The sequence below is a fragment of the Oryza glaberrima genome, chromosome 8 (genome assembly GCF_000147395.1).
Source record: "Oryza glaberrima chromosome 8, OglaRS2, whole genome shotgun sequence".
NCBI lineage: Eukaryota > Viridiplantae > Streptophyta > Magnoliopsida > Poales > Poaceae > Oryza > Oryza glaberrima.
In genome coordinates, this window is record NC_068333.1 from 12287727 (window position 1) to 12301764 (window position 14038).

Sequence of the window (14038 nt, forward strand, 5' to 3'; positions counted from 1 at the left end):
ACCAAGCGACTCAAATATCAAATGCAATGTGTGCCACATTGTTCATACATACATACAAATAAACATGCATACAACGTTTATCACAAGTGTTGATTTTAAAATCGAACGCATTATTCAACTATCATCACGATGGAATAAAAAGGTTGCTTGAGCACACTTGAGCTTCAGCCTCCTGCAGCAGCAAACATCAGCTTTTCCACTTAATAGCAGCTAGCACTCAGCTGCAAACTGCAGCTCACAACAACAGCACACACCTCACAGCATCACACACAGCACATAGCAGCACACTCCTAGCAGCTTCGACATACAACACATAGCACACAACGCTCCCAGCAGCAGCAACACTACCAGCTCCATCCCCCATCAGCATAGTGTTGCACCATCAGCTCCCCCAGCACCATCATCCCCAGGGTCACCCCCATCGCCCCCATCAAACCCTCCACCACCAGGTGGAAACCAACCTCCTGAGCATGATGGTAGAGGGAAAACCTCCACCATTAGGAAACTTCATGGCATAGTGGAAGCGAATGTAATACTCACGCATCTCCTGAGTAATGGCATCACCAAGGAATAACTCGTAAAAGTAGGGGTCACACTTGATCAGCACAATGCAAGCCCTAGCACTCCACACCTCTCACTCCCGCTGCTTTTGCGCTTTGCTCTCACTGGACTTAACCCTAAGATTCGCGAGCCTCTACAAAGCCTCACCTGTGGAGTCACTGTGGGTCTTTTTGGAACCCCTAGATCCACTACTCGGTGTTGCCACACTTTTGCCCCTACGCCTGATAAGCCTTGATGGTGGCTCAGATGATGGTGGCGACTCCGACAAGTTGACAAGGTGCTGAACATCAATGACACCAGGGTTGGCTGGCAGCAGCTACTATTCAGGTTCAGCTACAGGAACACTTGAACGGTTGCCGACAACAGTCCTCCCTCTGAAAACAGCATGGTGTTCAGAAATGAATCTGATATGACCACGCATAAATGATCTTGCCCCTCTCCTCATCTGCATGTGAGAAAAAGAGATATATAAGAGGTTGAATATGAAGCACAATTGCAAATGTATTGCATAAATGACTGCCGCCGACATTTGCATATCCAATAGCATAATGGAGCAAAATTGTGTTGCAGCAAGCAAGGAAAAGGTAAACATACCAAAGTTGAAAAAAACATCAACTACACAGCAGTTGTGCATGTTTCTTTTGCATAACCAGAACAAAACTGAAGGCACAAACATGAATCACCCAACAGCAGCAAGCAAATATGTGTAAATAAACCATAGAATCCATATTGTTGAAGCAACAAGCTCACAGTAGCAGCATGTGCAGACCACACACATATGCAGTGTGCAGACCATACACATATGCCACAAGAATGTATATATGCCACAAAGTCTTAAAGTGTAATTAAATAGGGAGGTAATCCATTGACCTATGTTGCATTTGCAAAACCACCCCATAATGAGGAGTGAAACAAGATCTAAACATTGTGAAAAGCATTCAACAATGCATAGCATACAGCTAGTTACAGCAGCAGCTAACTTAAGAATAAAGTTTGCAAAGATAAAATGCAAGCAGCAGCAAACAGCAAGCAAGCACACTTCATGGCATTTCTAAATGACAGTAGAAGAAAAACGACCAAGGCATGCAAAAATTCTTTAGGTGTACTATGCATAACAACAACAGCAGACAACAAGTATTGTTCAGTGGTAATGCATTTCAATATTTTAAAGTGCATGTACCTTGCATCAGTAATATGTAATATGGTTTGTTTGTATTAAATACATCACAAGATGGAGATGTAAACTAAAGATATGAGGTTTTTTTAGCCAATCACAAAATGCTCTAGTAGTCAATGACAATAAAATATAACTATAGCTAAATATGGGAGCAACCACTATTATAGGCAAAGAAGGTGATAGTTAAAATAGACCATGCAGTGAGCAGCAGGTGTTGTACATGTGTTCATGACCTTGTATAAATTAATTGAGCTCTTGCATGTACTCTATTGCATAATAATTAATTGAAAGTAGTGCTATGTATTATTCAAAAGCAAATTTGGATTTGCTAAGTTATGAAGACCAATTGTACTCTAGTTGGAAGTACTATATCATCTTTCATTAAAAAAAAAGCAAATTTATCATCTATGATGGCTTTAGGTTTTGAACTCATATAAATGTTTTAGTTTTATGTCCTTGTAGATTCTCAAATAATGCTACTTTCATTTATCATAAGCATCTACATTTTTGTATGAGACAACATAAGGAAACCTATGAGATCATCATGTACTAACCTTGGAAACACAATGTGATGTTTCCATCAATATAATTACCATGATCTACGATGACTTTATTCATTGCAAAATCCATATGTACTTCCTCCAATGAATTCTACATTTCTCGATCACACATACCTAACTTAAAATTTGAGTACATCTAATTAAACTATGTATTCTACTCTGCCACGGCCAAAAATTAGTTAACAGCTACATTTAATCCTAGGTTGAGAGATCCAAATATGATGGTTTTTTCTACCCTTATGTGAAAATGAGTTGTCATTACAGCAAAAAGGAGTACTGTGAGGACTTACCCCTTCCATTGATTCCCACCACTCTGGGCTGGCGCCAATGCTGCCGGTGTAGGGGTTCCTTCCTAGCCCAGTTGCCATAGATTCCAGCCATGTCCATGTCTAGAATCGGCAGCGGCAACCATCCCAGAAATTCTTCACCTGCTGCCTGCTGCCTAGTGACCTGCTTTCCTACCTTGGCCAGCATCTTAGCTTGCGAGTTGGCATACCCCTGAGCTTTGGGGCAAGACGATGTGATGTTGCGAGCTGCAATTTCCTCCATGTAGCTCTCTAGGAACGCTTGCAGTTCATCCTTAGTCCAGTGAGTGTGCCCTCCGCCAGCCATCTAACCACACAAGTTGAGCAAACAGAAAACTCAAATCTAGGTAGTAGTTACCTTTCTTAGTTTGTCGGATTTGAGGAGGTCCCAATCCAACGAGCGCACAACCTTCTCCGGTGTGAGGCAGCGGATGAACTAACAGACTGCTTCAGGGGGCTTGGCAGCTACGGATGAGAGCGCACGAGCGATGAGCTCCACATCGTCTTATGCAGTGGCTCCAGACACAACGTCGGAGATGTACAACTTGCTAGAATCTTGGCTCGATTCCAGGTCGGCTGAAACCTCTCCCAACTTGCCGGCGTCAATGGGCGACACTAAAGAGGGGGAGGTGCAGAGGAGAGGTTGAGGGGATGGACATTTTCTCTTGATTCCTCTTGCTGCCATGATCGACTACGAGGGGTCTAAAATAGGGGTCGGCGGCTCTTCAATGGCACACACAGATATTGAAGCCGCGCGTCGACGATTCTACCTAGGCAAATTTTGCTACAAGACACTGCCAATGTGTGGTTTTAGCCCTAGGACACTGCCAATGTGTGGTTTTAGCCCTAGGATACTGCCTAAACTTACTTTTAGGGGAAAACACTTCATAAACGTGGTAATTTAATAATGGACACCGCACCGATTAAAATAATAATTTCCGGTTGAAGAGGAGAGAGAAATCGCGTGAAATGTCAAAAATGCCCTTGGGCCCACATGTCAGCTATCTTCTCTCTCTTTCTTTTTCTTTCTCCTATCCCTTCTTCTTCCTACCGATCGGGAGGACGGCCGGGTCGCTGCTGGGCGCGATGCTGATAGTGCTCTTCGTCCGCCGACGAGGTTCTATCCAATGTTCCAAACCAAACCAAACCATTTCCCCCTTGTAGATTCAATCCACTTCTTAAAACCATTCAAGCCCATTCTAATTCCACTGCAAGCCAAGCGAAGAGGAGTAGTTCATGTTGAGGCGGAAAGTGGTGACGCCCGCGCCGAACACCCCATCGGGCCCCGTGGCCGTGCGGCACTGGAACTGCATCATCTCGTTGCCGTCGGCGCCGCACCGCGCGGCCACCCTACACCCACACCAGCCGTCACCGCCGCAGCCGTCGGACTCGCCGGCCCGTCGTGGCCGCTCCCCCCTCGCCCTTCCGCCGCCGCCGCCGCCGCCATCGGACCTCGCCTGCCCACCTACGATGCCGTGCTAATGTTGCTCGCGCGCGCGTCACCAGTGACCGCCGCGGTCTATCGCAGCTGCAGCGTCTCGGCGTCGGGCTGGCGCTCTGCAGACGCTGGAAAGGGGATAGAGAGTGGAGATAAGAGAGCTGACATGTGGGTCCAAGGGCATTTTTGTCATTTCACGCGATTTCTCTCTCCGCTTCAACCGGAAATTATTATTTTAATCGGCACGGTGTCCACTAGCAAATTACCACATTTATGGAGTGTTTTCCCCCAAAAGTGAGTTTGGGGCTAAAACCACACATTAGCAGTGTCCTGTAGCAAAATTTGCCTTCTACCTACTGTACTTCACGAGATCAGTGCAGAGATCGATCAAATCAGCTCACAAGGCTGCAAAAATGCAGCAGGAATCGCTGCCAGGCTGCAGCAATGGATGTTGGAATCGCTGCTGGCAACTGCGCACACCATGCCCCTTTCCACAGGATGTGGTCTCCAAGGGGCTGCTCACGAGTCATTGATGTCACCCGCGTCATCGCCCGGCTGCACGCCACTGATGACAACGAGCAACGAATTCAGCTCCGCACGGCACGCTGACGCTCTCCTCCTCCGCCTCGACGATCGCCGGTCGGTAGCATGCACTCTTACGCGACGTGTGGAAAGGGGAAAAATCGGTGGACAATGGGGTGAGCTGCTCCTTGCGATGGGATCACGAGAGAGCGCTAGAAGGAGAAGATGACGCGTGACGAAGGTCTGACGTAAACGTCATGCTCACAACGGCGTTATAACCCACGTGGACTTTTTATTGTATACTTTAAGCCCAACACAAAATTCTGCTACAGTAACGACTCCCCTAGCCCATGTCAGCCCATCCAACTCGCCACTTTAGAGCGCACCCAAAAGCTAGATTGCTCCCTAGCCGGGATGACAGCTGAAAACTCCTGAACGACAAACAGCTGGTCACCAACAACGCCAACAAAACATGAAACATACAGCACGACCACTACAACAGTCCCAAATCATCAGGCAGCCTTCCCACCTTACGAAGTTGCTTGGCCTTCTGCATCAATTTATTATAGAGCAAATTCAAATGAAGATTGTCTTTTCTTCTTTGAAAAGGATTCTCCATCTTTGCATCAGCGTGATCAACATGTAAACCAACCTGCAGAGGAGGATAAATATTAGTGACAAAGAAATGAGGGATGTCGAGATTACTAGTTAGGTGACTATTTAGGGATAAAAACCCATATCCGCTGTATCGATGCACTGATTGTACGTCTTCTGCCAAGCGATCGAAGGCAGACTCAATACGCACCTTCTGGAATCTAGCGATGACATTGAAAAAGGATAATTAATTGGCCATGATTTGCTTTAGGATTTTAATTTGCAAGAATACTTGTTAGCTGTAACCAAAACTATTGAGCAAGAAACACATGCGAGAACGAAATTGCAAAGTGAGAGAGTACACAAAGGTTTTTGGTGCTGCGTATAACTTGCACCATATGGCCTTACATCTATGGACACCATCTTGTAGCGATGAATATGCATGCCATCCCAGGCGTTAGAGAATCATGTCTGCGTGATGCTCTTCCCGTGCAAATGAATCGTGCATGTAGAGCCCAACAGCACACAACCGATTCATTCATGCACATGACTTGAACAGAAAATATGCAGAAAGAAAGGAGATGGGGAGATTCCAAAGTAACAGAATTAACAAAACAAGCACCCAATTAACTTCATTCCTAACAATAATCATTAGACGTTAGCATAACAATGTTGTTTTATGCATCAACATTGGTACGTAGCAAGAACATCCAGATCAATCATTCATGTTCTCCATCTGGCACTAAACACTTTACATCTAATTAGCCCTAGGCCGTGCGTCTGTAGCATCCAATGAGAAAACATGTGGTTGAATAGTATAGGAGGAGAGTACACTGCGTAACGTGGATACGCTGTATTGAGCCTCAAGGGGCTGGTATATATAGGAGTACATGGGAAGGAGATAAGGAAGGATTACAGATATGGATGGAATCCACACAAATAAATCCTGTCCTAATATGACTCTAACTACCATATACTCTAACATCCCCCCGTAGTCCAAGCGTGAGCAATGCGGACACTTGGACTGGAGAAGAAACCTGCAAGAGTGCTCAATACGGATGATATCCCTTTGTGCCATAGTCGATGTAGCCAAAGCGAAGGGTGCGAGGGAGCTGTGGTCGATGAATCCGTGCGTAGAGTAGCCATGGTTGATGTTGTCGAAATCGGGTGTGCTGATGTTGAGGTAGCCGAGCCGCATCGCCCGCAAGGGGTGCTAAGGAGTAGTCATAGACGCACAGGAGGGCGTCGTGGACCAAGGTGCATGAGAACACGCTGGAGACGAAGACGGTGACACAATCGCGGCAGTCGTTGGGGAAGATGACGCTGAAGAGTCGATGTCGTCGAACCGTGAAGGACAAGACATTACGCCGGGTTTGCCAGACCTGAGGACAACTCGAGTTGAATGTGTGCAACGGTGTTGCCAATATCGCGTGGGCGATGGTAGGAGACCACCATCAATCTACGACAATGTCAGAGGAGACTAGCAGAGAAGGCCTCCAAGACGGTTGCAGCACGAGAATGGTGTAGAGGGAGAATTGCCGGAGCAACATGCAGTTGTCAGAGAAGAGTGAAGTGTAGTCGAGGAAGATACGGCAACGTTGGCGATGAGATATGCTAGACGAAGAAGAAGGCGAAGTAGCAGGACCAACAGTATGGAATGACAACCTCGGTAGCCGAAGTAGGGGCGACTGAACCACCGGCCTAGAGTGGCAACGGTAGCAGCCTGGAGATGCGGCGGCGAGGCTCGAAGTAAATGAAGAAGACCCTGAGCGGCTGATGATGACCAGTGCGGACAACGAGATTGTCAATGCGCGAACGGTGATGAATACGACGAAAGCAGCGAAGCTGTGGTCCAAAGGGACAACACAGTTGCAGCTCTTATGTCGATGCAGCAGCATGAACTCCACTGGCGGTGAGGCCATGCTGAGGAGGGCGCCTCTCAGCATTCCAATAGCCAATGGAGGTGGACCACGGGCGATGGCACTGCAGCCTGAGGGAGGGGGGGTGGGATGCAGCGGCAACCTGAAGCTTGATAGCGTAGATGCATGCTTGATGACAATCGGTTGCAGAAGTCATTGTAGCCGAGCGCTTGAATAGGTGATCAAGCCAAAGATGCGCGGGGCAGGACGACATAGAGGAAGCCAGAGCCGATGCCGATGTCGGAGACGCGTAGATATCGATGAGGCGGTGGGTGACACAAACCCGGTCTCTGATCGGGAGAAAAAAAAAGTATATGCGACAGCAGTACCACAGCAATCAACACGGTAGCAACCTCCTCACAATCAGCACTATAGCAGCCTCCCCACACAGTTGATCCAGCCAACCATTGGACAAAATCCCCAACTTGCCACCCCTTCTCTCTACTCGTGCCGACTGTTGAGGGGTCAAAGAGCAGAGAGAGCAGGGAGGTGGCGTGGAGGAGAGCAAAGGTGTTAACACCAAAATTTGGTAAGCCCCAAAGTCATCATCGGCCTAGAGTCAGTATCGGTTTCAGAGTCCTGGAATCAGCCAATGGGCACTATCAGTCGCCAGTAGTCGGATTCTTGATGGGTTCAGTTGAGGAAATTAATCAATTAAGGGAAGTTTATCTAGAAGAGACCGAGTTCAAGGAGGATGTGGCTTGGAAGTTTATCTATTAATTAGGAAGAGTCTGTTAGTTTCCTTTTATCTTTAGGAAAGTGTGTTTAGTGTTTTCCTTTTAACATTAGGAAAAAAATTCTCTTGTCCAATAAGAACTAGTATCTACCCATGTGTATAAATATGTACACCCAGGGTCATTGTAATTTATCTCTCGATCAATAAAAATACTCTTGGCGCATCGCCACCCTCTTTTCCGAGGTTTTTACTTATCACCAGCGAAACTTGGCACCTGATGCGGGGTTGCATCAGCTTTCGATCTCCGGTGAAGAGGTAAGTCCTACGTTCCACCAGCCTTGGCAATTGTATCCGCTACATTGGTGTTGTTCAAGGCTGCATCGCTTCAACCTCTTGGATCGCTCTGGTTCGGTTGATATATTTGCCTACCTACCTATCACATATTTTAGTTACTCTAGTTTGACAGCTCAATTTACTTGTATCGGCTGGGATCTGCTTTAGGGTTTTTGCCGGTATCGACTAAATTGCTTTGCCATATTGGATTAGCTAAGGTATCCACCACTATTAAAAATCAGTCAAGGGCTTGATTGTTTAGATATTATGTTTATTTTCATACTTTGCGAAACATCAGCCCTAGTCGTGTTTAGAACTATAATCTCTACCCTGCTTTTTGATTGCTAATAAGGGTTTCATCGTGGTTTCAGCTGATGAGTTATCTGATGTTGCATCGGTTCACAAGGATTACATACAAGTTGGATTTAGCATATCGCAACAAAGGTTTCATTGTTTATCTAATCATTTGGATTTAATAACATCGGACCTTCAGCTGATGTATGCTTTAACCATCATATCACTTATTCTATCATATTATAATTAGTCGATTGGTTTCTACTGGATTATATTATTGTTATATTACATTATTATCAGCCGATTGTCTTTATATCATTATCTACATTGAACATATAGTTGATTGGTTAAAACCATATAGCCGATTGTCTTTATACATTATCTACATTGGACATATAGCTGATAACTTATCAGCCGATCGACTCTTCGGTGATCAACATATTTATCTATCTTATCAGTTGCAAGATCAAACTGGCTGGTACGCCCGCATCTCATCAAGTTTTGGACTTGCACTAGAGCTAAGCAGATCTCCCAGGCTGTTGTGTTCGTCGACTTAGTTCGCACCAACACAGATCTGGCATCATCGAATTAGCATGCATCCCGCCACCTAATTAGTGTGTAATTAGCACCTGTCAGTTATTATTGTGTACTAGTAATATGCCCGTACAAATGCTACGGGGTGGCGTTTGATAACTCAAACTGGAAAAGATATAACGGCACAATGACGTTTGACATTTTAAAGGCATTTCTTTTCCGCATAGAATGGATGCTATTAAGGTTCAAGCAAAAAGTTACATAAAGAGTTATGCCAGTTACAATCACGCAATACCGCACAAGTTTCTTCTGGCGTGTTGTACAAAATCAATCAAATGGTAGTTGTCAGCAGGATTTGAATTTGTAATTTGTACAACTCGGGCACTACCATAATGATTCGGGAAGGATTTTGAAAAAAAAACCCGGGGGGGGAGGGGGGGTTCATGAGTTATTTGACCATTGGTTGCTTAGACAAGTTACCTACAATGTTATTCTTATCAAGTTATTGGAACCAAGACACAATTTTATTCAATAGTCGCTACCATTTCACATGTATACAGTCTAAATCTATGACCTTAAGAAAATAATATTGGCCCCGCATATATAAATGCATGAATAATCCAAATATATCTACCCTGCAAATTATATATAACATGGTCCAATGACATCCTAAATGCAGCAACCAAATTCAGTTTGGATGTTTCATCATTAAATACACAACTTGGGCACTACCATATAATAAGACAGTCATATTTATTCACAAAGAAGGATTCTGAAAAAAACAAAGGTGGTTCATGAGTTATTTAACCATTGGCTGAGACAAGTTACCTACAATGTTATTCTTATCCAGTTACTAGAACCAAGACACATTTTTATTCAATAGTTGCTACCATTTTCCATGACTGATTTTTATTCAATAGTCACTACCATTTCACATGTATACAGTCTAAATGTATGACCTTAAGAAAATAATATTGGCCCCAAATATATAAATGCATGAATTATCCAAATACATATACATTTCAGTGTTCTAAACTTCAGACCACCCAATGTTTATTAAAAACAACTGTGCCATTTATCTATTTCCATTTCAGCACAGAAATATAAAGGCTTCCCCCCTTCAATTTGACTATATAGCAATTTTATTGCACACATTACTATGTGATCTTAAAAATGCAAGCACATGTACTTGTATAGGAATATAAAGGAATTTTGCTTAGGAATAAATTTAGACATGGTTTTATTTTTGACAAAATGTTGTCATGTACAATGTACAGGAGATATGCATGGTCATATGCATATCAGTAGTACCTTTCTCCCAAAATTCAATGAAGAACCAGAATTGGACAACGATAATTAGAAAAAATATCAAAACAGATTTTCAGATTATCAAAAGAGCGGTACCATGAAGTTCCACATGCAATCTAATTTCAAAATGACTGCAAGAATTCAAGCATGAATATTAATAAATGTCAAAATTTGATATGACGACATCAATGCATGTCACTAAATTTGATATGCCGGCAGTGATTTGATATAAGTCTTTCCCCTTCAATTTGACTACACAGCAAATCTGCTCCACAGAAATTAGAAATGTACTACTGATATAAGTCTTTCCCCTTCAATTTTGGTATCCGACCAGGCCTCGGTGCTAGCTACAGTTGCAGCCCCTTTATTTTCCTTGACGTATATCTGCAAGCCATCGAAATGAGTCAGCTATTTCTAGCATTCTTTGTATCCCTCGGGAATGCTAAAAATAGCTGATTTGTGTGCGAAATAGCTGACTCAATGGGCTATTTCTAGCCGGTGTGCATCAGTTTCAGTTTACAGTGCAGGGGCTTGCGTGAGCTCGAGGACAATGCAACAGGTACGACTGCAGGATTATTGTCTGAAATCCAGATTATTGTCTGAACATGGGCTTGAAATATATCAAAATTCAGTGCAGAACTAAATATAAAAAGTACTAAATTATTTTCTTATAGAGATAAACAAGAAGCTTGAAAGGCAAAACAAGAGTGGAACTCATTCTTACAAGGGAAATTTCAAGAGCTTGGTGCTCCTTCCTGCAGAACTCTGAAGCATAGGCCTGCACAATAATACATGATGCTGAACATGAGTATAATGCAACAATTCAGTGTCATGTTCTTCACTTCAACTGTCGAAACCGTAAATTTACCTTGATTGCATAGGGATGGGCTTAAGAAGAATGTACCTTTATTTCCCTGAACACGTCCTTTGTAGCATATGATAAAACTAATCAGATGTCTGAATGAAATGAGAATGAATAGCACATGCAGCAACTACGAACATTTTACTTTTACCTGACTGCTTGCAAGAAGGCCGTCTGGAAGAAATGCATGGAGCTTCCTCAATTGGTCCACCATCATGGAAAGCGCTGGACTCAACACCAGCGTCTGTCCACGCAAAATCATTGCAAGCACCTGAACAATAGCACCATTAACTTTTCAACACAAAACTATATAACCTCGAAATCTCATTTTTTGCAGAACATATGATAGTAGAAATTTGTGTTTATATCAATATAATGAAAGATGGCCATGCTTTGTTGTTCAATGGGCATACAGTGAACATACAATTAAGTTGCTGATAACTGTAGCAGTGTGCAGAAACTGCGTGGTGGCAGGGGTCGATTGCGGACTGCCACCGTGGACGTTGGTTGTGCGGGTCGACGATGCTCTGGTGGCGGAGATCGGCGCGGTGTGCGAACGGAAAGGGGATTAGGGCGTGGGGGAGAGAGTTGTGGGTGAGGTGCGGCGGCGCAAGGAGTGATCGGCGGAGGCGGTAGCGCAGGGAGCGATCCCGTCGATCAGGAGGTGGCGCAGGGAGCAGTTGCCGGTGCCGCCGTGGATGTTTGTTGCGCAGGTCGACGACGCTCTGGCGGCGGAGATTGGCGCGGCGTGCAAGAGGGAAGGGGATTAGGGCGTAGGGGAGAGAGGTGTGGCCGTGTGGGTGAGGTGTGGCAGTGCAGGGAGCGATCCGGAGGTGGAGGAAGGAAGGGAGACGGATGTGATACGTTGGATGATTTTCATCCGCTGGATTTGATGAATGAAGTACGAAGGATGTAAACATCAGTTGGTGAATTATAGGGTAGATAGAATAGATAGATATAGCATCTGGCAACGCAATAAATATAGGCGTTATTTTTCCACGTCCTTATTTTTTTCAGATTTCATTTATTCATTAGTCCTTTTTCATTGTTTTTTTTAACGGAAACTTTTTTATATGAATTATTTCCTTTATACACGTATAGTTTCTATGTGTACATTTTATATATGTAAAGATTGTATATGTAGATTTTATGTATATAAACTTTCTATGTGTAGACTTTATTTATATAAAATTTATATCTATAACTAATATAAATATTCGTATTTTTCCGGTCGTCACATCTAATTTCGTCCGAGTTTTCGTCCATAAACAATCCGATTAGGTTAGCAATATTGATGTAAAAAAATTGCAAACATTGCAAAAAAAAAAAATCGGCGGCCGCCGACGCCACCACCGCCCGCCGTTTGGGCCGCCACCCTTCCTGCCTCGCCGGGCCGCAACCGCCTCCATGTCGTCCACCACCACCGCCGCCGCACCTCTCCTCCCCCTGATCTCGCGAAGGCGAGGGTGTCACCGGCCCTCCCGCCACCGCCGCACAGAGAGAGCGGGGGAGAAGTGGAGAGAGTGAGGTGGGAGGGAGGGCGTCGTGGTGGAGAAGGCTGCCGTCGCCGCCGCTAGCAGTGGGAGAGGGCACCGCCGCAGCCACTCACGATGGGGGAGGGCGTCGCCGTCGCCGCCGTTGCTCGTGATGGGGGAGGTAGCCGCTGCCCCACGTCGGTCGCGAGATCTCCGACTGCCGCTGAGGAAGATGGGAATCGCGGTAGGGAGGTAGTCGCCGCCATAGCCGTTGCAGCTCGCGGTAGGGCAAGTAGCCGCCGCCCCACCTCCGCTGCGAGATCGCCGGTCGCCGCCGCTGCCGCTGGCGGTGGGAGAGGGAGGAGAATGAGTTTAGGGTTAGGGTTTCAACATGGAATATATATATATATATATATATATATATATAGAGGACGACTCTTCTGTACACCCAGGTGTATGTACTCCCCTTTGTTAATGGATGATCCAATAGCATCTAATAGGGCATGGTGAATCGGATCTGTTTTAAAACAATGCATTTTCTTTTCTTTTAGTTTTAATGCACGACTAACTGATCGAGTGCATGCATTACAAATTTTAAATGCACAGAACTGATCCAAACACGTGGATTAGTACTAGTGTATACGTACTAATTTTTGAATAGCAGTAGCATTGTATACTACGTACTCCAGTAGTAGTGTTTACATAGTAGTAGTACGTATAAATACTGCTTTGTAACCACTATATGTATAATATCTTTAGCTAGGGAATGATATACTTTTTCTTGTAGAAGTTTATACTACTTTTATTATTTTTCTTTTTTTAGAAGTATATACTTTCTTGTAGAAGTATGTACTACTTTTTCTTAAGAATGGTATATATACTGGTATAAGGAGTATGCATGTACTGATTGTTTTTCCAGTATATACTGATTTTTTAATCCAGTATATACTAAAATTTTCAAGTATCCAATATTATATTAAATCAATTAGTTAAGGATTATGTACTGTTTTTTCAAGTATCTAATATATAATATATTGATAGGTTAGGAAGTATGTACCGTTTTTTATTTAGTCAGTAGGTATATACTGTTTAGTATAGTAACAGTAGTATATACCTCTTTTTATTTACTAGGTATGAACTGTTTTTTAATTTACTAGCAGTATGTACTGTTTTTATCTGTATATACTGATTTTTTTATCCAGTATATACTATATTTTTCAAGTATCTATTATTGTATTAAATCGATCGGTTAAGGATTATGAACTGTTTTTCCAAGTATCCAATATATAATAAATTGATCGGCTAGGGAGTATTATACCGTTTTTTATTTAGTCAGTAGGTATATACTGTTTAGTATAGTAGTAGTAGTATATAGGAGTGTCTTTTTTTTATTTACTAGCAGTATGTACTTGTCATGGCAGCAAAACACACATATCACATTGAACTATAATTAGTAGGCACTGATCTTCCGAATACCGAT

The 14038-nt window shown here is 43.7% G+C and overlaps 1 protein-coding gene and 1 pseudogene across 1 annotated transcript; both read right to left on the reverse strand.

Moving 5' to 3' along the window:
• Positions 1–344: 344 nt before the first annotated feature.
• Positions 345–2910, reverse strand: LOC127783044 (uncharacterized; annotated as a pseudogene).
• A 7451-nt stretch (positions 2911–10361) lies between these two features.
• On the reverse strand, positions 10362–12003 carry LOC127783283 (uncharacterized). The gene is made up of 5 exons (XM_052310525.1): positions 11508–12003; positions 11235–11354; positions 11090–11146; positions 10946–10999; positions 10362–10605 (listed from the first exon to the last, which is right to left on the reverse strand). Exons 1-4 carry the CDS (start codon positions 12001–12003, stop codon positions 10956–10958), a joined length of 717 nt encoding a protein of 238 aa, XP_052166485.1. The 3' UTR covers positions 10362–10605; positions 10946–10955.
• Positions 12004–14038: the final 2035 nt, after the last annotated feature.

Bases quoted from the DNA above. Each gene is read 5' to 3' on its own strand.
- LOC127783283 (XM_052310525.1), bottom strand. From the start codon at position 12,003: ATGTTTACATCCTTCGTACTTCATTCATCAAATCCAGCGGATGAAAAT. The intron at 11,355-11,507 runs GTATGTTCACTG...GCTATTGTTCAG, and splicing joins CAGTTATCAGCAACTTAATT to GTGCTTGCAATGATTTTGCG. The intron at 11,000-11,089 runs GTAAATTTACGG...ATTATTGTGCAG, and splicing joins CCCATCCCTATGCAATCAAG to GCCTATGCTTCAGAGTTCTG.